Here is a 25,736-nt window from a genome sequence, read left to right as displayed (position 1 = left end):
AAGGGGGTATGCACATTAAATGAAACACCGAGAACATGTAGGGTTGGTCTAAGTTAACGCTCATCACAAACCACACATGCATTTGTTGTACTATTCCAACTACTGCGCTTACCCCCTTGTAATACAAACCAATAATGGCGACTTAAATCTATGATCGTTTGTTAAACAACTTTTATCCTAAGTTATATATACTTCTGAGATTTAAATGTTCAATTGGCAAGGTCAAATTATGAGGATTCGCAATCTTAATTTCACTATTTGATTTACGTTTTTGTTTAAAGTGAAATTCGTCACTTTTCACTGCAAACAGAATATAGCTACACTGCTGCGATTATGTGACGACTATCATGTTGAAACAGCAAAGGAGTCGGTCTGTTTCAATGTTGGGATTGAGTGACGTAATGTCTGGTTATTGTGGGATGGTAGCCCAGAGTAACGCAGGAGTGAGTGAGTTTAGTTTTACGACGCTTTTAGCAATATTAAAGCAATATCACGGTAGGGGGTCACCAGAAATGGGCATCACACATTGTACCCATGTGGGGAATCGAACCCGGCCATCGTTTACAAGGCGATTGTTAGTCGAGATGGTACTTCAAGACGATGGACGTGAGGTGAGGTAAAATTGGGTTTAACGTCGTGCTTGAGAATATTTCGCTCATATGACGACGTGCATGCGTGTGTATGTGTATGTGCGGCTGCTTGTACTAGCCCAGACTTAAGCTGGTTTTATAATGCTAGCTCACTGAGATACCATGCTGCAGTGACGCATGAATACCCCACTCAGACACAGTATACTGACTCCGAGCCGACCAGTCCTTGTTGTACCCATTAATGCCGAGCGCCAGGCAGGGACCAACAAGTACCATATTTGAACGTCTTTTGGTATGACGCGGTCGGGGATCGAACCCGCCACCTTCCGCTCTCCGGGCGGACGCTCTAACCACTACACCACGGAGGCGGTCCTCAAGACGATGGAGACGATGTTGATACATAGAGTTCTATCGATATGATCCGACTAACAATAGTACAAGTTCTGTATAGCTTCCTCTTTAACATCTTCAGCTATATCAAGGACATGGTATTATTCCAATTGAAACGAGCAGACACCCTTCAGAATCATTTTGACATAAGGGTTAAATTTACCAGCTATTTCTCTTCTAACGTATTCTTACACGTCATAACTCACCAATAACAGTCAAAGTTGAACACTCATACAAGCGACTTTCATCTTCTACTTTGAGATAAAAAATAATAGGCACAATCTCTCGTTGCCGCCACCGCAAACAATATCGTCTGCTCCGACAGATTAAAATGGCGGCGTTCGCCGGTTCCTTGAAAGTCAGGAGTTGAAGATTCCTAACACAAGCAACAATGCCGACATCGGCGATTATAGTACATCTCTTGCCCCTTCCGTTGCCACGGTTACCGACGATATCCCTTCATTTGCTCCAGCCAGCTGCCGAGTATCGGATTGCCCTCATACCAAGTTTGGCACATGTCTAACAAAGCAGGTATGACTCGTCCCTTACTCTCCAAATATGTCCAAAGCTGCTGTAAACGTAGGCCCTAGCAACGGCACAGCTATTGTCCGCCATATTGAATAAAAAGCAAAATGGCTTTGATTAAAGATTTGCGCAGTATAATTTTATATAAAACTATAAGCTGAAGAGATATAATTTCTCAAGCTAATAAACTTTAAAAAGCGTACAAAATGCACGCTGTTTGTTACATTTAAAATGATTATTAGCAGTTTAAGAGGGTTCTTCGTAATGCCTAATGCTGAGATATATATTGTTACCTTTTTGCGTCACTTCCGTTTAAATGGCGTGGATTGTAGGTGGACCAAGTTGAAAAGAAACGGACAGAAACCTGTTGAATCTCAATCGTCCCCTCTAATTAATGTTGACAAACAAGGTGTCAGCGAAAACCAAATATTACCATAATAGAGAGGTCTTAGAATGGCCAAAGAACAGACGCACCGCCTTCTGCCATCAGCCGTCAACTTGCCACGCCCCTGTTGTAAAAATGGGCTCGCCCTATAAATGCAGTCGATGCTTGATGAAGCACCACACGGCATTTTTAGCATTCCGTGGGTAGTCCTTTCTCGATCAACCATCTTCACGGCAGCAGCGAAAGAACATACGAGATGGTAAGTAGAAAATCCATCAAAAATTATCAGGATATATTTTATTTGCTTTTAGTTTACTCGTCCTATATTGATCATTCTTACAAATTATCACCTGGTCTCACATTATCAAATTAGACTTGATAATGTGACAAGTCACTATTAGTTTCAAATATCCATTAAAACGTATTGTAAAATAAAAGGATTTCCAACTATCATAGGATGTGGCTATTTCAGTATTTCTTTCACAATTGAAAAAAAAGTGTATTTTTTTTAATATAAGTAAAATTGAATTCGTAATTAATTTTCATTAATGCAAATATTTTAAATAATGTTCCACTGCAATGACAGCTATTAAAGCAGAGTCCTCATGCATCCGAAGAACAGACACCTGTCGAGCGATAAAATGCCATTCCGTTAAGCCTCGTTACAACACCATAAGCTAGTAATTGTATTACCATCAACCTGAGCGATAGGTCACATGCTTGGTTGTCAGAATCACTAGCAGGTGAAATTAACGGTGAACTGTTAATTGACCATGGGGGTAATATCGCTAATTTACCCCAGCCGCCATTTCACTGGCCATGTGGGCTGTTTGCCCTTCTCAATGACATGCATCTCTACTACCTCGTGGTGAGGAAGTGAAATCATATGTACATTGCAATATATTTCACAACAATATAATGAATAAGAAAATCAAATATTTCTCTGTATATATAATATTTGCCCTTTAAATCTTTAGAAATTAGATGAATGATTAACTTCCTCTCAGATTAGATGTAGTGTTGGGTCACGTAACAATTAGAATTGCCCTTAAAAATACATATCCAAATGTATAACATTGTATTTGGTTTATTTCAGTCTTCTTTATCACGGGACGAGATTGACGGTGAGTGTCCCTGTGTTTGTGGAGTACTGAATCATGTATGTGTGGATACCATTTACCACGTGGGTGGAGGTATTGTGTTGTGGTTGTCACTGGTGGCAGGTAAGGCAAAGCTAGGCAACATGGGTTTTCGAAAATACAAAATTAGCATATGTTTAAGAGGTAAGTTCGATTTTATTGATCTCTGGCCCGTATTCTTTTTTTAAGAAAATTTACACAAATTAAGCTGATAAATGATAAAAGGTCATTATTCCGATAAGTGGAGAAAAACACTTTTCGAATAACCAAAACTGATCTTGAGGTTTTAAGGCCGAATGTTTTTCAAAAAGGCAAAAGTGAATATATGAATACGCAAACAATATGCAGTCACATTGTACAAACAGTACACTGGACAACATGATTACTTCTTAGACAAATATACTTGATGACGCGACTTTGACAGTGGAGTTTGGATCAATTATCCAGTCCCCGATACTGACAATAAAGAACAGCCAAGTCTGTCTCCCAGTCTCTGAGCCACATTATTTTCCCTACTGCCTAGCCCTCCTAGTCTGTCTCACAGTCTCTGAACCACATTATTTTCCCTACTGCCTGGCCCTCCTAGTCTGTCTCACAGTCTCTGAACCACATTATTTTCCCTACTGCCTGGCCCTCCTAGTCTGTCTCACAGTCCCTGAACCACATTTCCCCTTCTGTCCAGCCCTCCCTGAAATAAAACAATCCTGCATATGAAGTAAGTCTAGATTTACTCAGGTTCTGAATTTCCCATCTAACTGGGGCTCTTTTTCAATTTAAATGGGTTTATTTGTCACTTTCAACATATATATATATATATACATATATATGCATTCAGAGTCTAAGCGTTAGTCTAAGAACAGCGCAGCGACCTCTGTAGAGGATGTTACCGAATAACGCTTCCACGAGAACACCGAATCCATATTTAGACTCCTGAAGGTCAAATAATTCTGTCCTCACATAATGAGGTATGCGACCATTGCGTCAATACAGAAACCTAAGTCCAGAAATCTCTAAAAAAATACGATTTAAAGAAAACGAAGTAAATAAAAAAAAGAGACGAAATGACGCTAACGGCGTTATTACAGAGGTCAAATTATTGGCAGCTAGCCGACCATGAACCGATCGGAGGCGGATTGAACTACAAACAGATGATGGTTGTTCAACCAGTTTTTTTGACTGATGTGTGGAAGGATCTAGCCCGCTTGGAACGTATATTAAGAGACTCTGTTTCAGCGACAAGGATGCCTCATATAGTATTCCCTGCATGTCAGACAATTAATAATGTGCAAAAGTAACTATATAGTTAAGACACAAGACGATATCCCGTGTATGTAGCGCGGCCCGATGTGCCAGGCTCACACCTTCAGTGTTTGTAAACAGGAGTAATTTGCCTGAACCGAAGGACCCCCGAGAGTGCATGCATGCTCCGAAATGAATGAACAGGACATATATAACGCGTTTTTGTCAGTCGTGTGAAGACTGATCGGTGTGAACAATCTCGACGTCAGCCGAAAATAAACGGTGAGAGATCTCATCTGAAACCGGATATCGTCTGCTCGGAGGAACCACGAGCTGCTCACGCACCACCTCTCATGTAAGGTTGAAAGGATAAGTTAATACCTTTGCTTTTGATAAATCGTTGCTATCGATTGGAAATATTTATCATTGACTCGAGACTTATATTCACGCCATTCACTCGCCACTTAAATTGCATATTCCCATAAATTTGAAATATTTTCATGAACACGTGAATGAGAAATAATGAAATGTCCGTATGCATGTATGCTGGTCTGTCTCACGGTCCTTTCTAAAATATTATTTCCCCTCCATCTTGGCCTTACAATAATGTTGTTTTCCACGTGAGCGTCTGAATGGCGCCGCATGGCATTTTTTGTCATATAACGAAAAGCTCTAGACTATATCTAGTATCTAGTTTTTCCACAAGTTCTTAATCTCTTTACTCCTTACTCAATCCAGTTTAAATGGTGCTATGTCTTTCGAAATTACCTATTGTCAGAACATAAACGCTGCTATCCTGCATGTTTATGGACACGGCTGTCTGTAAGGGTTTATGCCCCCTCATTGCAGTTGTATATTGCTCTAGTAAGTATTTTACTAATAGGAAGAGAGAAAAGGTTAACTAGCAGACTTGTTAATCGACAGTAATACTCCATTATCTTCAATTCAACAGACATTTAGTTACGTGGGCTAATTCAGAAGCGTAGTAAGCCATTTTTTTCGCGTAAGTCCGATAGGTTACAAAGCTATATATTTAGATAGAATTGAGGGTTTGCCCAACCATTTAGCAAAAATCATGTGTAAGCCCGGCTTTTTTTCATAATGGTAGCTACGCCACACAATGCCTGGCTGAGTCAATGCTGAAACGGCCATTGAACCGAAATTATTCATCCTGGATGTTAAGATCCTGCAGTTAGGCAAGGGAGATAAATGTGTGTCCAATTCTGTGTGCTAGCTCTGCCACTGGCGGAACGAAATTTGATTTCATCATACAATTGACATATCGTCTTGATTTTGTAATTATTAGGGAAAGTGACGTTTGAGAATTGACTTGATTTTAGGAACTGCAACTTATATTGTACGAAACGTGACACTTGAATTTATATACGAGCAGGGCTTTGTCATAATGCTGAAATGGTGCCAAGTAACACTAACAATATCTAAATAATATACAATCGCTAGCAAAGACGACAGAGACCTATCGCAATTTCGCGTATTCATAAATAAATACACAATGGAATGTTGTGTAATAGCTGTATAAACTTCACATCATATACAGGGGCGGTGGGGTAGCCTAGTGGTTAAAGCGTTCGCTCGTCACGCTGAAGACCCGGGTTCGAATCCCCACATAGGTAACCTACAATGTGTGAAACCCATTTCTGGTGTGTCCCCCGCCGTGATATTGCTGGAATATTGATAAAAGCGGCGTAAAACTAAACTCACATCATATTCCTTTCATTAAGCATCTACCTTCATGGCAATACAGTCAAATCCCGATGAGTCGAATGCCGGTGTGTCGAATATTATGCATAACTCGACATAACTTGTACATACAAGAGTCACCTTTTTTCATCTTGAAACAGGTGGACTATGGCTACACTCATAATTACACTCGTAGGTCAGATACTTCGGTCAGCTTAAATATATAAGAGTGATCTGTCCTATGAAATAGATATACATGTACCCAACAAAGCCCATTTAAGTCAAGAATCTGTGGGAAGACTAGGTTATCACTGTAGTAATGAAGAACGTGTCGAGGCTCCTATTCAAGATATTTTATGATAATATTTAGGAAAGTTTTTTCTGTTTATTGCGAGACTAGATGTCAGTCAATTTTAAGGGTTACCTTTCCTTTTTGAAATAATTCACTTCCTCAGAACTATAAAACGTTGAAGTTAGCTGTGTATGCAAAATGCTTGCCTTGATCCGTGCTCGTGTTCGATTGCCTCATTATACCGTACTAATACCGCTAAATTATTATACTTGGTTTAATGAGCATCAAACCCATCCATTTGCTTCATTAAGAATTTACCATTCGCGTTTATGACAAGTCATGTCAGATATATTCTGTATATTCTTCTGGAAATAGGACAGCTAATTGGCGCTACTCACAGTTATAGGAACTGCGTCGCACTTTCAGAAATGCTAAAGTCCTAAGTGAAGCAAACCAGATTTTCTCAGTTTCTGAATCACCTTCTCACTTGAGCTCCTTTTCAATTTAAAAGGAATTGTTTGTTTCTATCAAAATTATATATATACTACAAGCAAAAAGTATGAGAACATCCTAAAATTTGATAGTCATATATAATCTTAACGTGGTGAGGCCATTTATACCCCAAGGTAAATGCAACTTCTTGTATGTTTAATGTGCACGTTAAACGGCATGTTAGAACATAAGTAAACCAACTGATGAAATATTTGTTACGCTGATAGAAAACCGGTATTTTGACATGTATTCGGAAAACGTCGTAACACTCGGAAATCTTCGGATATTTCCTTGTTTTATTTGTGCCAAATATTATTCACATTTTTATTCTATCATGATTAAAAATTGTTATTAAAGCTTAATCCAGCAAAGAGATTTTGTTGTGTCTTTGCTCTATAAATCAAGCAGTAACTCGGTTATATGTATTTTTTTGTTTAAAAATATTTCATGCAATATATTGCAATACATATCGCAATACATGCTTTCGCATCGCAATATATCGCAATAGGAATATTCTCTGCAATACCCACCCCTAATATTCAGAGACTAAGTGTAAGTCTAGGCAGCTAACGTGTGCGTTTTAACACTCATGCACACCAACCTTTGCACTTTAGGCGATATCCGAGATTCGACATATGTACATGCTCCCAGACTGTAGCGAATACCTGTCCTTATCGGTCTGAATTATTTATACACAGAACGGCATGGGCTGTAGTATCACCATGAAAGGGTTCTTTGTGTTAGATACTGATAGTTACATGGTAACTGTCGTCCCAGCTTATCTACCACTACAACGAACACTGGATTGGCCAGCTAAAAGCCTTGACATGTTCTCAGGGGAGTACTAGTACTAGTACTCAGTGGGATGTTCTCTAGACTTATGCATAGTCTCTGAAAATAAATATACAGTAGAACATGGTTATAGCGAACACGGATATAGCGTACAAACGGATATAGCGAACAAATTTAAAAGTCCCGGCAACAGTCCTTTATAATATCATTAAAATTATACGTGATTAACGAACTCGTGAGTAACGAATTAACGGCTATAGCGAACTGATTTACTACCCCCAAGACCCAATTAACGACGTGATTAGCGAACTCACTCAGTTTCAGCTCAGCCACTTAGCGGTACAGTATACATCAATCTTGTTGGTGGTGAATCAACATTGTTTGATGGTCATTAATTAATTAACAAAACAAACATATCGTGTTTAACCCATTCAACAACCGTTTTCGTTGACGAGGACGGTATCCATTGCCGTAGTATGATTGGCTGCCTTAGGTCACATGTCTGATTTTGACCAATCACGATCCTTATAGCAGTCTGTCAAAAAAGCGTCATTAGAAACCAATCTTTATCCAATAAAATCGCTTTTTACAACTGATGGAAACAAATAATTCCCCTTCAACCGAAAAGGAGCTTTATGAGGTGGGAGATTCAGACCTAAGAACATCTAGGCTTGCTTCATTAAGGGCTTTAACAATGCAGAATGAATAGAAAAAAGTATTCAAATCCAAGTCCAGAAAAATTGGTCAAGTCTCCAATGTCCTCAAGCTGAATAAGTAAGAATTATTTCGACTATATTTGGTTTTCAGCATTTAATTTTCTAGATATACATCTCCAAAAAAGACTGCTATGTGTTTGAGACTACATGTAAATCTAAGTGTACTATAGGTGCCTAGCAACCGACCACGTGACCAGTTTGGGTCAATTCTCCAGGCGGAATGGCGAAAAAAAGAGAAGATTATTACTAACAAGATAAAGATCAGCCAATGAAAACATTTGTCATGCATAGCTGCCCACAGGCGAATCCCTGGATAGTTTTGTTTTGGAAGCCGATTTCGGGCCGTCTGATTTTACACTTTTACTTTGTCCTTTAAATAGTTTTAATGAATCCGTTGATTCTTTTTCACTCGTAAATTGACGTAATGTGTCTACGGCAGTTACAACTAGCAACAAAATCGAAGTAACTTTTCCACTTTTTTCCCTTTGATATCAAAAACTCTCAGGTCAAAATGAGTTTCATCTACGAACACCTATACTACCTGCATTATCTATCCAAATAAGATATTTCCGCTTTTCAAAGGCGTTGAGGGATTGTGACCATTCAATCATTATTTTAAATACGCTAGAGTACGTCACTTAAAGAAATACTCCAATCAACGAAAATAAATATTCACAAGGTATTTGCAGGCCTTTATAATGCTTCGCGAGATTCAGCATTGTTACCACATCATTGGCCACACCAGTTATTACGTATTGTTTAAATGTGCAAACATTAAAGGTTGTCAAGAAATGAAGGCATCTGATAATACCCCTTTATTTAGTCTTGTGTACGTTTCTTTTGTGTTGTGTGTATATCCTTTAACATGTATATACACAGGTCAGTCTGAACTCCAATGGAGTGGCTGGCGGATATTTATTATCTTACCGCGCACATAAATGTCGCTTTCTGATCGGCTGAGCCAATCAATGTACCCCGCTTCAATGTTACCCGCTGGAAATGCTGAACTGTGGTACTTCGTGTTAGTAGCGTTTGGGCTGTTGCTTAACTCCGGTACTCCTTATTATGATCCAATACCCGTGCTCCAAACAGTTCAAAATTAACATTGAGTACGTTGTTCACTGGTCCCTCGGGGCCCATGGGTTGATGTACCCTCTGTTTGTTTATGTTCCCCTCGCCCTTTGCGGTCAGGGAACGTAAACAAACATGGAGGGAACATCAACTCATGCCCCACTCGTGACCACTGAACAGCCTATAATGATGCTATTGTCTTCTTATGTACATGTACATTGAACATCGGTGTGTGCAACTCAGGGTTTCTCGAAGGAAAAGCTTAGTCCGTTAGTTCGAACATCGGATAACTCGAAGTAACTTAGACACGATGGCGTTTAGCTGTATATCATTTAAGTATATACGTGAGGGAGACTCAACTATATGATCTGTCTGTCAGTGGGTTACATGAATTGTTATCATGGTGTCGCCTTGTCCACAATCTGCACGCAACGAGTGACAGATGAATACTTTCCTTTCTAATTTATGTTACCTATATAATGTTGTTTTGCAGATTGTACAGAGGTGTTTGACTTGTTTGATTTCTGGGACGGTAGAGACGGAGATGTAGACGCTGCCAAAACCGGCGACATGTTGTACTGCCTCGGGCTCAACCCCACACAAGCAACCATCAAAAGCAACGGCGGTGTCGATAAGTTCGGTAGGTATAAACACTGACTGAAATGAGCGTTAACCTCAATATTTCAGAAACATCGAAACGGGGAAACCATGCTTCGAAAGGATGCATACGGGTAAACCTTCTCAGTCCCACTCACCACTCATTTTCTGTCAGTACGCCATTCTTACTAATCCAATTACAAAAAACATAGGCTGAACTCGTGGAATATCCCAGATTTGACTTAAAAGAGAGAGTGAGTGAGTTTAGTTTTACCGCGATTTTAGCAATATTCAAGCAATATCACGCCGGGGGATACCAGAAATGGGCTTTACACATTGTACCCATGTGGGGATTCAAACCCAGGTCTTCGGCGTGACGAGCGAACGCTTTAACCGAACACACTGTATTCAGTCCGTTTCTTACGATCTACCAGAAATAGAAGATAAACGTTCACATTTTAAAAGGTCATGATGACCCAGTAATCTTAGGAGGTGCAGTTCGCTGTGCCGAGTTGTTTCCTCAGCCCGTGGGTTCGATTTCCGGTTGGCCTTGATCATGTTTTTAGATTTGTCAGCACCCAGCTCGTTGGTTGCACAAAAGTGTTAACGTTGTGAGACATGCATGACTTCGGGCTTTTCTCCTACATTAAGCAGACACGGCATGATATAACTGGAATACTGATCAAAACGGTGTAAAAACCCAACCCACTCACTCTTTCTGTATTTTCTTAACGCTCTTGGTGTCGGCTGAGTATCCTTGAGGTTAAAGCGTTCGCTCGTGACGCCGAAGACCTGGGTTCGATTCCCCACATGGGTACAATGTGTTAAGCCTATTTCTGGTGTCCCCCTGGGCGGTTGGGTAGCCTTGTGGTTAGAGCGTTCGCTCCTCACGCCAAATGCCCAGGTTCGATTACAATTTGTGAAGCCCATTTCTGGTGTCTCCCGCAGTGATACTGCCTGAATATTGCTAAAAACGGCGTAAAACCATACTCATTCAGTCAGTCTGGTGTCCCCCGCCGTGATATTAATGTTGCTAAAAGCAGCGTAAAACTAAACTTACTCACTCGTAACTCTCTTTATCATCATAACGGACTTAGATGTAACGTTCTTTGTTTCTTTCCAGGTGAAAAATCCTACCAGTTAGAAGAATTCCTCACAATTTACGAAGCTTGCGCCAAAATACAAGACACCGGAACGTTTGCTGACTTTATGGAGGCCTTCAAAACTTTCGACAGGGAGGGACAAGGTTTCATTTCATCTGCCGAGTTGAGACACGTGTTGACGTCACTGGGTACGTCATCTTGAACACATCTTGAGTGAGTGGTATTTTACGCCGTGGACAGCAATATTGCTTGCTACATCACGGCCGGCTGAAATGATCTCACTGGTAGAAATGTTAATGCTGGTCCCCATGGAGACCACGAACCTAAAATATCCGAACAAGGGCAGGGTCCTCTGATAGGGAGCTGTAACGATATATCGTAGTATCGATAATCGTGATGCTTTATCTGATGATAGATATATCGATACTTTTTTCGTATCGCGATATGTATCGTTGACCTTAAAACTGTTAATTGTCACTAGAAATTGACCGTTATGTCAAAATTTACACTGTTGCTTGCTTTCTTTTAATGAAATTAACTAAAGATAGCATATCGTGATATGCATCGAATCGAATCGTATCGATGTCGCGATACGTATCGTATCGTGAAATTTCTGTATCGTCACACCTCTAATTCTGATTTAGATCATTGCTCTGTTATTATTATTACGGCTCACGTGGTGTGATTCCTCGAAATACGTATATTCTGTCACAACTGCCCCTTTCTGAAATGTCGTGAAGTAATCTCCACTAGTGGTGGTCCGATTAATTGAATTAATCGTAGATTGGTCCCAGTGACTAAACGACCAAGCAATCTTTTTTCGTAATCGAACACGGCCAATCTTGGAACACTTGTTTGCATTAACAATATTTTTCACAAGGCTGGTTTTGTCTGTGTCATTAAATTTACATTTATAAGCACCACAAGCTCGTTCCAAGTCATGATTGAATTTATCTTAGAGAATCCAGGAAATATGTGTTCCTAACATACTAATCTTCAACAGAAAATAACAGGAACATTTGATAAATGACGCTAACCAATTATTTTCGATGATTGATCTGTTGTAATGGACCAATCATCAATTATTAGATGTTTTAACCAATTCCCAACATTAATCTCTACAAGAGTGGTGACCTCAACCTTCCAATAGAAACTTTCCCTGTATGTCGAGCAATACTCCAGTAGTTGTTGTTTACATTTCGCCACCTTTGGGATACAACCGAGCTCTCTCAACCGAGATTTCAAAGATCGTCAAACGAATCCAGCTAAGAAACTGTTTAAGTTTACAAAGCCTCAGTAAAACGTTTGATGGCAGACACCAGAGGGTTTCATTTACGACGCACCAGTGTCAGGCCAATGCAATTCCCTGTTTTCACATGTACCATATGTGTATATTAGGTGAATAATTGACCTGCCTTTGCGTGAGTTTGTGACGGGTGCCATGGATGGGACAGGATACCCTCACCTATTAGCGAACACTTGTATCAACACTAGTTGATGGTGATTTATAAACACATGACACGATCGGATTCGTACAATTGACTCTGCTTTTAGTAGAGATTTCTTTTGCAAATGGAGATCTAGTCTGTCTCACAGTCCCAGAACCACATTATTTTCCCTACTGCCAAGCCCTCTCTGCAGTGCTACAGCCCTAAATAAACCAAATCAACATTTCCTCAGGTTCAATTGTGTAGGGTTCTGAATCTCTGGTCTCCCTGGGTCTCCTTTTCAATTTAAATTGGCTTGTTTGTTACTATCAAACTTATATATATTAAGAGACTAAGCGTTAGTCCAATGGAAATCGTTTTGTCGATTCTGTATGACTGAAATACGGATGAATCCAGCGTTGCCCATTTACCCTCCATCTCTTAATGGCCACTCTACGTTTTGCTTATAGGTATTTCAGTAGGATACATTGAGACATAATGTAATGACTCAACTACAAATGTTTTAGAAAGTTTGAAGTTACCGCGTGAAAGTTAGTTGTGCTAGAAGACTTGTGGTTGGTGCGCTCAGCTTCCCAGCGTAAACGCCTGATTGGATATAAAGCCAGCAAAGGGAGGTAATAGAATGATCGACCTGAGTCATAGATGCACCCAGGGTACTGGTGGAGATTTATCGGAACGTATACCCTGGAGATTATCGAGGATGTTATTTCACGGTTTATCAGCTTCTTGTGGGGGAAATCCCGAAGTAATAGAGATCTAAGACGTTTACCAATTTGATGAAAACCCAGGAGCATGGTGCCGACAAACCTGGAAACAGTATCGGGCCGGGATTTGAACCCACGACCACGGGTTATATCCCATCCTATCACGGCGTGATTGGTTTCTGAAACCAGAGTCGTCCTCACCTTCATAACCCATTGTCTCACCTAGTTTCTGTGTTTCTGTTGTGCAGGTGACAGGCTGAAGGACCCGCAGGTTGACGATATTATTCAGTGTGTGGACTTGAGAGAAGATCTTGAAGGAAATGTCAAATATGAAGGTGAGAAATTACTGTCACATATGCCTCAAATAATTCACACATCAATATTTCGTGACTTCAATTGATACTTCGCAGTTGAGCAAAACTTGGTTTGAAAACATGGTGATGGTTTAGCTATGCATTTTTCCATTTAAGGTAGTGTGGTATATTTATTACAAGATGCTCTCAAATAGCCCCAGACTGAACCACCCACTTCTCACTAATTTAAGGGCTCAGTCTATTTTCAACTACAGATGCCACCCAAGGCCTACTATTTAGGGGTTCATTATTTTTCCTAATATTGATTCCACCTACGTCTTACTAATTTAATGGTCAGTCTATTTTCTACTATTGAGTCCACCCACTAACTACTATTGTAAAGGTTCAGTCCGTTTTCTATTATTGATTCTACCCACGGCCTACTATTTTGAAGGTTCAGTCTGTTTTCTATTATTGATTCTACCTTCGGCCTACTATTTTGAAGGTTCAGTCTGTTTTCTATTATTGATTCTACCTTCGGCCTACTATTTTGAAGGTTCAGTCTGTCTTCTATTATTCATTCTACCATGGGCCTACTAATTTAAGTGTTATGTGGAATAAAAATAGTGAATGCAGTGACTCCGATTTGCTGAGCATATGAATTATATGATTCATCATTTCGGTGGTTCCTCATTTTTCTGTTTTAAATGAAATGGTCATTTAAATTGAATAGTTCAGAGTACCTTGCAATCAAAGGCCACAGAAAAACCTCGATTATCCAGACAGGGGCGTGATGTACTAATGCCGGTTCTCTTTGTTCTTTCAGATTTCATTACCAGAGTAATGGCCGGACCTTACCCAGACAAGGACAAGTAAAAAGTTTAAAATTCAAAACCAATCTGATGCGCCAAACAGAGTCAATCATCAACCAATTATATCGTTTGAATAGATTATCCAAGGTGAAGGTCCTTTGAGAAGCTGCTGCCGGAAGTTGCCAATCTCGGGACCTGAAGCGACACCTAGCGAACAAATTAGTCATAGGCCGACGAACATCTAGTGCACAGTATTTGAATTTCGTCCCCTTTTCATGGAGAAGCACAGTTCACGAAGATTTCGTAAAACCTACCTCGTAGGGAATATTTTGCCGTGTGACATTTTTTTCTATTCATTTGTGCAATATTTTTTTCAGAAACCGATTCCGGTAAATGTTTTTCATGGGAAACCGGTTTCGGTGCCCGTTTTCCATGGGAACTATCTGACTTTTCACATGTACAGTGAATTCATCAGCAACGTAGTCACAAAATGATGAACATCTTTGTGGGTATCCTTTCTGCAACCTCGGCGGTGTGTATAGTGAAATAATTCCCCGAATTAAAGATTTTTCACTCAATACATCATCATTGTTTGTCGTATCTAAGCACTTGGTAAAAATATTGCAACAAAATACAGATATTACAGGAAGTACAACATAAATGATAAACGGTCATGTCTAATGATGTTTTACGAAAAAACCCAAACAGTTTTGTTACTACCCTCTCGTTCAGTTCAATTCACCCGTTAAGTAGCCCATGCTACTATCAGGTTTGGCACATGTCATCGTATCCCAATTGCGTAGATCGATGCTTATGCTGTTGATCACTGGATTGTCTTGGCCAGACTCGATTATCTACAGACCGCTGCAATATAGCTGGAATATTGCTAAGTGTGGCGTAAAACTAAACTCAATCACTCGCTCAGTTAAATTCTCTGAAGTGATACTTGGATCATCGTATGATTCACTATATACAAGAGTCAGGGTGGGGTGGTGCCTCCATAAAATTTATGGGTTTAACTGTCAAGATATTCATATATCCGGAGATTCTCTTATCCAGACAGTATTTGAGAAAACGAGTCCGAGGGTCGTATATTGTGGGTATGCTGACAGCGGTCACAGGCATTTGTAATAATAGACTATTATTAGTGAGTGAGGTGTGAGGTTTAACGCTATAGTCAGCACTGTTCCGGTTATGTCACTGTGACATGGAATAGCTGAGACTGGACCAAGCGAACCACTGACTGGACACGTGAGGTCCATCCGCCATCAGCCAGGTCTTAGAAACTGCTAGTCCGTTTTGATTTAGTAGCTTAGACTGCCCTTACATTGACTGGATGGGTTGTTTGAGTGCTTGTAAGAACTTCACTTAAGTGTGGTCAAAATGAATCACAATCTAATTCCAAATCGGTACGTGATCAAACATTCATTTCAACGCTGAGTGTAATGAAAACATCAGATCAACTTTGATGTGTGCGCGCGCGAGCGCACGCACGCACGCACGCACACACACACACACTTCCCCCCTTTTGTCCAGATCATTGAAACAGGTGAAAATGAACTGTGCACCCCCTCCTTTCTAAACTACCGCATCTCTGGGTCATGTGATATCACCAACATGTTGCCAGCATCTGAAGTAACATGCGGCGTCCTTCTTGGGACTGCTCAAGGGATATCCCTGGTATCTTGGGCAATGACCAAAACTGAGATAAATGTCATGGATATGCTTTCAGAACATGCGTGGATGTTCGGGACACGTGGAACTAAAGAAGCCGCTGCACTTAACCTTTACCTGGTGTATATAAACACTAGTATCGTGGGGGAATGATTAGCGGGCTAACGGGAAAGCTCGCCTCCTCGCAGGGAACTGCTTGATATGAGAACCTGTTTAGGTTATCAACATTTCACAGTCGTTTTGGCTGGTGCTTGGTGGGGCAGCCTAGTGGTTAAAGCATTCGCTTGCACTGCCGACAACCCGACTTCGATTCCTCAAATGGGTAGAGCGCTTGAAACCCATTTTTGCTTACCACCGCCGTGACATTGTTGGAATATTCTAAGCGGCGTATATTCTCACTGACTCACCGGTGTTTGGGTGTGTGAGTTTAGTTATAGGCCGCTTTTAACAATAGTCCAGCAATATCACGGCGTGGGACACCAGCAATAAGCTTCACAAGTTGTACCCATGTAGGGAGTCGAACCCGGGTTTTCGGCTCGACGAGCGAACGCTTTAACCATTAGGCTACCACACCGCCCCCATCGGTGTTTGGGGAATGAGGGATAGCAGAAAATGTTATAAATACGATTATATATCTTAGTCATATGTTCAGGATTGTTTTTCATTACTGCTTTAATAGCTTTTTTTATTGTTTTCACAACCCATTCTGTTCAGGTCACCCGGCATATCAAGCTGAGTGTAATGGTTTTGTCGATGCCCGATTTTTCCGAAACATTTTGTGACATTTTTCTCGTGAGTCCCCGCCATTGACTCCTACCAACCACAAGTAACGCTAGTCTTCCTTTTGTTTGGAACAAGAATAATGGTATAGCGGAAATTATTGTTGGTTGGTTGTTGTTTAACGCTCACTCAGCAATATGCCAACTATATGGCGTCGATCTGTAGATAATCAAGTCTGGACCAGACAATCCAGTTACCCACTGCATGAGCATCGTGCTACGACATGTGTCAACCAAGTCAGCGTGCCTGACCACCCGATCCCGTTAGTCGCCTCTTACGACAAGCATGGGTTACTGAAGACCAATTCTAAGCCGGATCTTCACGGGTTGTGGAACCTATGGAATCTACATAGTGTAACGCAATTGACGTGAGTTTGAATCCTTGAATTCTATCAACCTACCAATTACAAACAAATACAATACAACTGAGGGTCGATTTTTGTTTTGTGTAACGGAAAGCTCTATGATGTCAGTGCTTAATTACTGAGTGAATCACATCATGAGATTTGATATACGCAATTGAGATACGCTAAGGACACGTTTGAATCGCGCTTGCGAGCCTGACAACTCGATCCCGTTATTCGCCCTTGCGGACATACAGAGGTTTCTGAAATTCAGTTTTAACCCTAACATCTTCACAGGTTGTGGATCCGGTGAGGGATGAGGTGAGGTGAGGTGAGGTGAAATTGGGTTTAACGTCGTGCTTGAGAATATTTCGCTCATATGACGACGTGCATGCGTGCGTGTGTATGTGTATGTGCGGCTGCTTGTACTAGCCCAGACTTAAGCTGGTTTTATAGTGCCAGCCCACTGAGATAACATACCGCAGTGAAGCATGAATACCCCACTCAGACACAGTATACTGACTCCGAGCCGACCAGTCCTTGTTGTACCCATTAATGCCGAGCGCTAGGCAGGGACCAACAAGTACCATATTTGAACGTCTTTTGGTATGACGCGATCGGGGATCGAACCCGCGACCTTCCGCTCTCCGGGCGGACGCTCTAACCACTACACCACGGAGGCGGTCTTGTAGATCCGGTAATACTTGGCAAACATAATAGTATGATAGAGAGTTTTGATAAAAGGAAGCAGAAGGTGTTTCCTCAAACAGGGATTCATTGTAGTTTTAAGCCGATGTTAACAAAATTTCATGTTGATAGCAATGCCCCAACCCGTGGGTTAGCCATGATACGTAATATACAAACCCTGTTCACTATTTTAAATTTAATCTGTTTGATCAGTATGAATACATACATATACACACGCAAGCACGGACACACGCTTGCACCCGCACAATACATACATAAATCTGTTATGAGCTTCGGAGAGTGCAATTTCAACATGTCATGTTTTAGATGGTGTTGAAACAGACACGTGAGCAAACATTTATCTCTATGTAACCACATTAATATAAAGAGCTTCAAATTACACGTGTTCCTTGCACAGTACTCTAACTGTAATAGTGGAATGCATTTTTCGTGCATATCTTTACCAAACGGCCATCGAACAGCTTCGTCAGCACATTTTAGTGCTCAGGTGCACTTACCCTGTGGCGTGTAATTTGACAGTCGTAGGTTAGTTATCTCCCCTGTTTACTGTCTCCTGCGCGCTGCGTGATCCCTACATTTGTTGAAAAGAGATACATGAATATTTTGTTAAAATGCAGAAGCGGATGTGTTGTTTCTGTCACATTGTGTGAAAAGGCCACAAAGATCCCAGCATAGCTCATGTTTTGATTTCGTAAGTCCGAGCGGAAAGTATCCCTTATATGCTAACAGTTACAGACCACTGACTGACTGAGTTTAGTTTTACGCCGCTTTTAGCAATATTCCAGCAATATCACGGCGGGGGGACACCAGAAATTGGCTAAACACATTGTGCCCATGTGGGGAATCGAACCCGGGTCTTAGGCGTGACGAGCCAACGCTTTAACCACTAGGCTACCCCACCGCCCCAGTTACAGACCAACAAGGAGGAGCTAGAGCAGACATTTTACCCTGGAGATGCATGTCTCCTGTCTATCTGAAGAACCCTTGAATACATGATTTCAACTAAAAATTATTAGATGTTTAATCACCGAGCCATCTGCCCCACGATTAAGGAAGAAGATTTTCAAGTTTGTCACGTTGGATATTTGGGAGGAGTGATTTGCACAAGCTTGTCACGTAGAAGAGTGGAAAGAAAATTTTACACAAGTTTGTCACGTGGGGTATTTGGAAGAAGATTTTGCACAAGTTTGTCACGTGAGGCAGTGGGAAGAAGATTTTGCACAAGTTTGTCACTTGGGATATTGGAAGAAGATTTTGCACAAATTTGTCACGTGAGGCAGCGGGAGGAAGATTTTGCACAACTTTGTCACGTGGGACGGTGGTATATAAACGTTTGAAATGAAATGTTTTACATCATCGGTCATGTGTCTTTTTGTGATTACAAGGAAGACAAATAAATCCATTGATTTTTTTAGAATCAACGTGGTTTTAATTACAACAGCACACAACTCTCCAGACTATAACGATTTGATACCTGAAGGTGGTACCCTACTCAGACAGCATATTGAAGCCTGGGTAAAACATACACAATTAACACCATTGCCAATTCATGTCAGTGTACCTAGGACCATTGATAAACATTCCAACTGATTAGTTGAACGTACAGTTGTGTTCACGTGTGTTGGTATAGTGTGCCTGCTGGGTTCAGCATATAACATTTACTGCCTGTGTGTCTCCTTGGCTACATCATTCGAAATATTGAAATGGTGAGATCCCATTCTACAAGCTGACTCGATCGAGACAGACACGGTTACTTCCCTTTAACCTTTTCAACCTCAATAGATTATTACTTCTTTCACTCGAGGGTCTAGCGGTTAAAGCGCTCGCTTGTGAGTGAGTGAGTTTAGTTTTACGCCGCATTCAGCAATATTCCAGCTATATGGCGGCGTTCTGTAAATACTGGAGTCTGGACCAGACAAACCAGGGATCAACAGCATGAGCATCGATCTGCGCAATTGGAAACCGATGACATATTTCAACCAAGTCAGCAAGACTGACCACCTGATCTCGTTAGTCGCCTCTTACGACAAGCATGGGTTACTGAAGACCAATTCTAAGCCGGATCTTCACGGGTTGTGGAACCTATGGAATCTACATAGTGTAACGCAATTGACGTGAGTTTGAATCCTTGAATTCTATCAACCTACCAATTACAAACAAATACAATACAACTGAGGGTCGATTTTTGTTTTGTGTAACGGAAAGCTCTATGATGTCAGTGCTTAATTACTGAGTGAATCACATCATGAGATTTGATATACGCAATTGAGATACGCAAAGGACACGTTTGAATCGCGCTTGCGAGCCTGACAACTCGATCCCGTTATTCGCCCTTGCGGACATACAGAGGTTTCTGAAATTCAGTTTTAACCCTAACATCTTCACAGGTTGTGGATCCGGTGAGGTGAGGTGAGGTGAGGTGAGGTGAGGTGAGGTGAGGTGAAATTGGGTTTAACGTCGTGCTTGAGAATATTTCGCTCATATGACGACGTGCATGCGTGTGTATGTGTATGTGCGGCTGCTTGTACTAGCCCAGACTTAAGCTGGTTTTATAGTGCCAGCCCACTGAGATAACATACCGCAGTGAAGCATGAATACCCCACTCAGACACAGTATACTGACTCCGAGCCGACCAGTCCTTGTTGTACCCATTAATGCCGAGCGCTAGGCAGGGACCAACAAGTACCATATTTGAACGTCTTTTGGTATGACGCGATCGGGGATCGAACCCGCGACCTTCCGCTCTCCGGGCGGACGCTCTAACCACTACACCACGGAGGCGGTCTTGTAGATCCGGTAATACTTGGCAAACATAATAGTATGATAGAGAGTTTTGATAAAAGGAAGCAGAAGGTGTTTCCTTGCCAAACAGGGATTCATTGTAGTTTTAAGCCGATGTTAACAAAATTTCATGTTGATAGCAATGCCACAACCCGTCGGTTAACCATGATACGTAACATACAAACCCTGTTCACTATTTTAAATTTAATCTGTATGAACAGTTTAATAGCGGAATACATATACACACACGCAAGCACGGACACACGCTTGCACGCGCACACACACATACATCTGTTATGAGCTTCGGAGAGTGCAATTTCATCGTGTCATGTTTAGTTTTAGATGGTGTTCGAAACAGACACATGAGCAAACATTTATCTCTATGTAACCACATTAATATAAAGAGCTTCAAATTACACGTGTTCCTTGCACAGTACTCTAACTGTAATAGTGGAATGCATTTTTCGTGCATATCTTTACCAAACGGCCATCGAACAGCTTCGTCAGCACATTTTAGTGCTCAGGTGCACTTACCCTGTGGCGTGTAATTTGACAGTCGTAGGTTAGTTATCTCCCCTGTTTACTGTCTCCTGCGCGCTGCGTGATCCCTACATTTGTTGAAAAGAGATACATGAATATTTTGTTAAAATGCAGAAGCGGATGTGTTGTTTCTGTCACATTGTGTGAAAAGGCCACAAAGATCCCAGCATAGCTCATGTTTTGATTTCGTAAGTCCGAGCGGAAAGTATCCCTTATATGCTAACAGTTACAGACCACTGACTGACTGAGTTTAGTTTTACGCCGCTTTTAGCAATATTCCAGCAATATCACGGCGGGGACACGAGAAATGGGCTTAACACATTGTGCCCATGTGGGGAATCGAACCTGGTCTTAGGCGTGACGAGCCAACGCTTTAACCACTAGGGCTACCCCACCGCCCCAGTTACAGACCAACAAGGAGGAGCTAGAGCAGACATTTTACCCTGGAGATGCATGTCTCCTGTCTATCTGAAGAACCCTTGAATACATGATTTCAACTAAAAATTATTAGATGTTTAATCACCGAGCCATCTGCCCCACGATTAAGGAAGAAGATTTTCAAGTTTGTCACGTTGGATATTTGGAGGAGTGATTTGCACAAGCTTGTCACGTAGAAGAGTGGAAAGAAAATTTTACACAAGTTTGTCACGTGGGGTATTTGGAAGAAGATTTTGCACAAGTTTGTTGGGGAAGAAGAAGATTTTGCACAAGTTTGTCACGTGAGGCAGTGGGAAGAAGATTTTGCACAAGTTTGTCACTTGGGATATTGGAAGAAGATTTTGCACAAATTTGTCACGTGAGGCAGCGGGAGGAAGATTTTGCACAACTTTGTCACGTGGGACGGTGGTATATAAACGTTTGAAATGAAATGTTTTACATCATCGGTCATGTGTCTTTTTGTGATTACAAGGAAGACAAATAAATCCATTGATTTTTTTAGAATCAACGTGGTTTTAATTACAACAGCACACAACTCTCCAGACTATAACGATTTGATACCTGAAGGTGGTACCCTACTCAGACAGCATATTGAAGCCTGGGTAAAACATACACAATTAACACCATTGCCAATTCATGTCAGTGTACCTAGGACCATTGATAAACATTCCAACTGATTAGTTGAACGTACAGTTGTGTTCACGTGTGTTGGTATAGTGTGCCTGCTGGGTTCAGCATATAACATTTACTGCCTGTGTGTCTCCTTGGCTACATCATTCGAAATATTGAAATGGTGAGATCCCATTCTACAAGCTGACTCGATCGAGACAGACACGGTTACTTCCCTTTAACCTTTTCAACCTCAATAGATTATTACTTCTTTCACTCGAGGGTCTAGCGGTTAAAGCGCTCGCTTGTGAGTGAGTGAGTTTAGTTTTACGCCGCATTCAGCAATATTCTAGCTATATGGCGGCGTTCTGTAAATACTGGAGTCTGGACCAGACAAACCAGGGATCAACAGCATGAGCATCGATCTGCGCAATTGGAAACCGATGACATATTTCAACCAAGTCAGCAAGACTGACCACCTGATCTCGTTAGTCGCCTCTTACGACAAGCATAGTCGCCTTTTGTGGCAAACATAGGTTGCTGAAGACCTTTTCTACCCCGGATCTTCACGGTTAGCGCTCGCTTGTCACACCGAGGACCCGGGTTCAGTTCCCCACATGGGTACAATGTGTGAAGCCCATTTCTGGTGTCCCCGCCGTGCCACTTAGTATATTTAAGGGTTTGTTTGATTCGAGATCATCACGAAAAGCATATTTTCCAAAAGAAAGCGCTTCCCGCTTCGGCGTTCGAACCCACTATCTGCGGATCATAGCATATATAGTTCTAGCTATAATTGTGACTTTCTATCCTGTCAGATGATATTACATGTATATTCATATGATGTCATAGTCAAAATCATTATTTTCACGTAATCCTTGTCACCTGAAAAGATTGCTATTAAAGTCAATATATACACAGTTTGTGTTGTTTGTTCGTTAATTGCTGTTTTTGTTGTTGTTATGTTTAGTTGTTGTTTTTTGTTGTTTATTGGGGTGGGTGTATATTTTATTGAATTGTATATTTACAATTTTTATATCAATTTCTTATTTAGGGGTAGGGGTTGGTTGGGGCGGATCGGAGTTCGTTCCCTTGCCTTAGGTATACCATTCAGTATACCTTGATTATATTTGACGTTAGATATGCGTGGGTGACATGGAAGAGGTTTTAAAGGGGAAAGACTTCTGTGTGGCTGAAGGGTGAATGAGTGAGTTTAGTTTTACGCCGCGCTCAGCAATATTTCAGCTATGGGGCGGCGGTCTGTAAATAATCGAGTCTGGACCAGACAATCCAGTGATCAACAGCAGGAGCATCAATCTGCGCAATTGGGATACGATGACATGTGTCAACCAAGTCAGCGAGCCTGACCACCCGATCCCGTTAGTCACCTTTTACGACAAGCATGGGTTACTGAAGATCAATTCTAACCCGGATCTTCACGGACTGTGGCTGAAGGGATTGCCCTCCGACGGAACCCATGTTAGGTTACGTCTCCAATACTCTATTGCTCATCTTTAGATGCGACTAAATTGTGGACATTTTAGGTTTAATACGTGTCATCGTTAACTGATTTGATATATACTCTATAAAAAAAGGAAAGAAAGAAACGCACTTACCTTAAATAAGAAATTATATTAAACGTATGTAAGTACACATAAGTCTATTACGCTTGAGCATAGATGAGGGAAATTCGAAACACGGATGAACATACAATGTTGTACTAATTCTTGTCATTGTCAGCATTAATTCAGTTCACTCACTGCATATGTGTGGACACAAAGTGTTCAGGACATCACTTGGTGACACCGTCACTGCTCGACACCGCCTTTGAAGGGATTGCACAGGTCGTCGGATTTTTGCTTGGGGAATTCTTCATCATTCCTCCTGCAACGCATTTGCAAGTTCTGCATGTGTCTGAGGACGATGGTGACGTTTCCGGACACGTCGATCAAGTTCGTACCATAGATGTTCAATCGGGTTCAGATCAGGTGATCTGGAAGGCCAGGAAAGGACACTGACGTTTGCATTGGCGACACAGGCACTCCTTACACGAGCTGTGTGGAGTCCGGCGTTGTGTTGAAACAGGTCCCTGTGGCGGTTAAAAAGAGGGAGGAGGTGAGGTCGCAGGTGTAGCGATTTGCTGTAAGGCTGCCTTGAGCCGCCACTAGCCCTGATCTACCCGTGTAGGACATGGTTCACCACACCATGACGCATTCGTCGGCCAGATCTGTCCACCTACAGAAGGCAGTTCGGCGTAAACCGTTCGTGTCGACGTCGATTGACACGTTGTCTCCCCGTCCTGTCGTTCCAGGGGGAAACACGATTCATCACCGAACCAAACGCGTCACCAGTTCCCCAGGTTTCATGAATGTACCCTGTTGCACCATTCGACACGTTGTTGTCGGTGTAGTCGTGTCAGGCCAGGTACAACTTTTGGTCGATATGCTGGAATTCACACTTCTCTCTCTGATGGTTTGGTTGGAAATTCATAGAAGACCAGGAATCGGTGACGTAGGTGAAACACCCGGATGAATCGACCCTGAGCAGGAGAGGTCACTCTTGGTCTTCCACTGCTGTGACAATCTTGGGTGGAATTGAAGCGGGTGTATTGTTGCCATAATCGAGATACGGTACTGTGGTTGACATTGAAATGTCTTGCAACGGCAGACTGGGATTCCCCTGCTTCCATACATCCAATGGCGATATTTCAGTCTGCAGCATTCAAACTTCGCATTTTTTAATCTTCGTTTCCGTCGTAAAGTTCGCAATGAAAACTTAGGTTTGGCCTTTTTATCTACTCTACTCTTGTTTCCGACACACTACACGTGCAGTACGTGGAAAACGTTTTTTGCATGTACTTTTCATGTATCGTTTTCATTTTTTATCACAAACGTTTGCAAACACATATGTATACAACAGCCCCGACATGATTAACGGGATTCAAACATAGGACTTGACTTAATGACGATTGCTGTCAAAATATATCGGACTAAACTGCTGAAAACGCCTGTGCGTTTCTTTTTCTTTGAAGAGTGTATATGAAATATTGTTGATTTTGGCGTAAAAGTACAATAAAGCCCTGTTTGGCAAATAAGCCCGTTCTGCTTCCTTTTGTTCCAAATCTCCATCAAACTTATTTGTTTGTCAAGCATTATCGGATCTACAACCTGTGAAGATCCTGGTTAGAACTGATCTTCAGCAACCTCAGAGTGAAACGAATCGTCTGCTTGTCATAAATGGCGAATAACGGAATAGGGTTAGAATTGATCTTCAGTAACCCATGTTTGTCGTAAAAGGCGACTAACGAGGATAGGGTGGTCAGGCTCGCTGACTTGGTTGACACATGTCATCGGTTCCCAGTTGAGTAGATCGATGCTCATCCTGTTGATCGATTATTTACAGACCGCCGCCATATAGCTGGAATATTGCTGAGTGCGGCGTAAAACTAAACTCACTCACTCGTCTTCATCCTCTCCATCATCACCATCATCGCATTCAGTGTCAGCATACAGTGTTTCGTTACAGCCTTCAGAGGCTTCACACGACTCCATGCAATTGATTCAGCTGACATTTCTCG

At 41.5% G+C, this 25,736-nt stretch overlaps 1 protein-coding gene and 1 long non-coding RNA gene across 2 annotated transcripts; one reads left to right on the top strand and one right to left on the bottom strand.

The window, feature by feature from the left end:
* The first annotated feature begins 2,044 nt into the window (after nt 1-2,044).
* On the top strand, nt 2,045-14,869 carry LOC124281147 (myosin essential light chain, striated adductor muscle-like). The gene is made up of 6 exons (XM_046717172.1): nt 2,045-2,149; nt 2,987-3,014; nt 9,826-9,972; nt 11,053-11,220; nt 13,433-13,519; nt 14,304-14,869. The coding sequence occupies exons 1-6, from the start codon at nt 2,147-2,149 to the stop codon at nt 14,351-14,353; spliced, it is 483 nt and encodes a 160-aa protein (XP_046573128.1). The 5' UTR covers nt 2,045-2,146; the 3' UTR covers nt 14,354-14,869.
* LOC124281148 lies at nt 5,249-24,220 on the bottom strand. Its single transcript, XR_006899857.1, has 3 exons — nt 24,209-24,220; nt 21,160-21,162; nt 5,249-5,357 (listed from the first exon to the last, which is right to left on the bottom strand). It is a non-coding gene; the product is annotated as an uncharacterized LOC124281148 (long non-coding RNA).
* Nucleotides 24,221-25,736: the final 1,516 nt, after the last annotated feature.

The sequence above is a fragment of the Haliotis rubra genome, unplaced genomic scaffold (genome assembly GCF_003918875.1).
Source record: "Haliotis rubra isolate DU_JTF1 unplaced genomic scaffold, ASM391887v1 Scf28, whole genome shotgun sequence".
NCBI lineage: Eukaryota > Metazoa > Mollusca > Gastropoda > Lepetellida > Haliotidae > Haliotis > Haliotis rubra.
Note: the sequence above shows the minus strand (reverse complement) of the source record. Positions and strands in the feature narration are given on the sequence as shown.

Coding starts and splice junctions, on each gene's coding strand:
- LOC124281147 (XM_046717172.1), top strand. Junction 3,015..9,825: donor ATCACGGGACGAGATTGACG/GTGAGTGTCCCT, acceptor GTTGTTTTGCAG/ATTGTACAGAGGTGTTTGAC. Junction 9,973..11,052: donor CGGCGGTGTCGATAAGTTCG/GTAGGTATAAAC, acceptor GTTTCTTTCCAG/GTGAAAAATCCTACCAGTTA.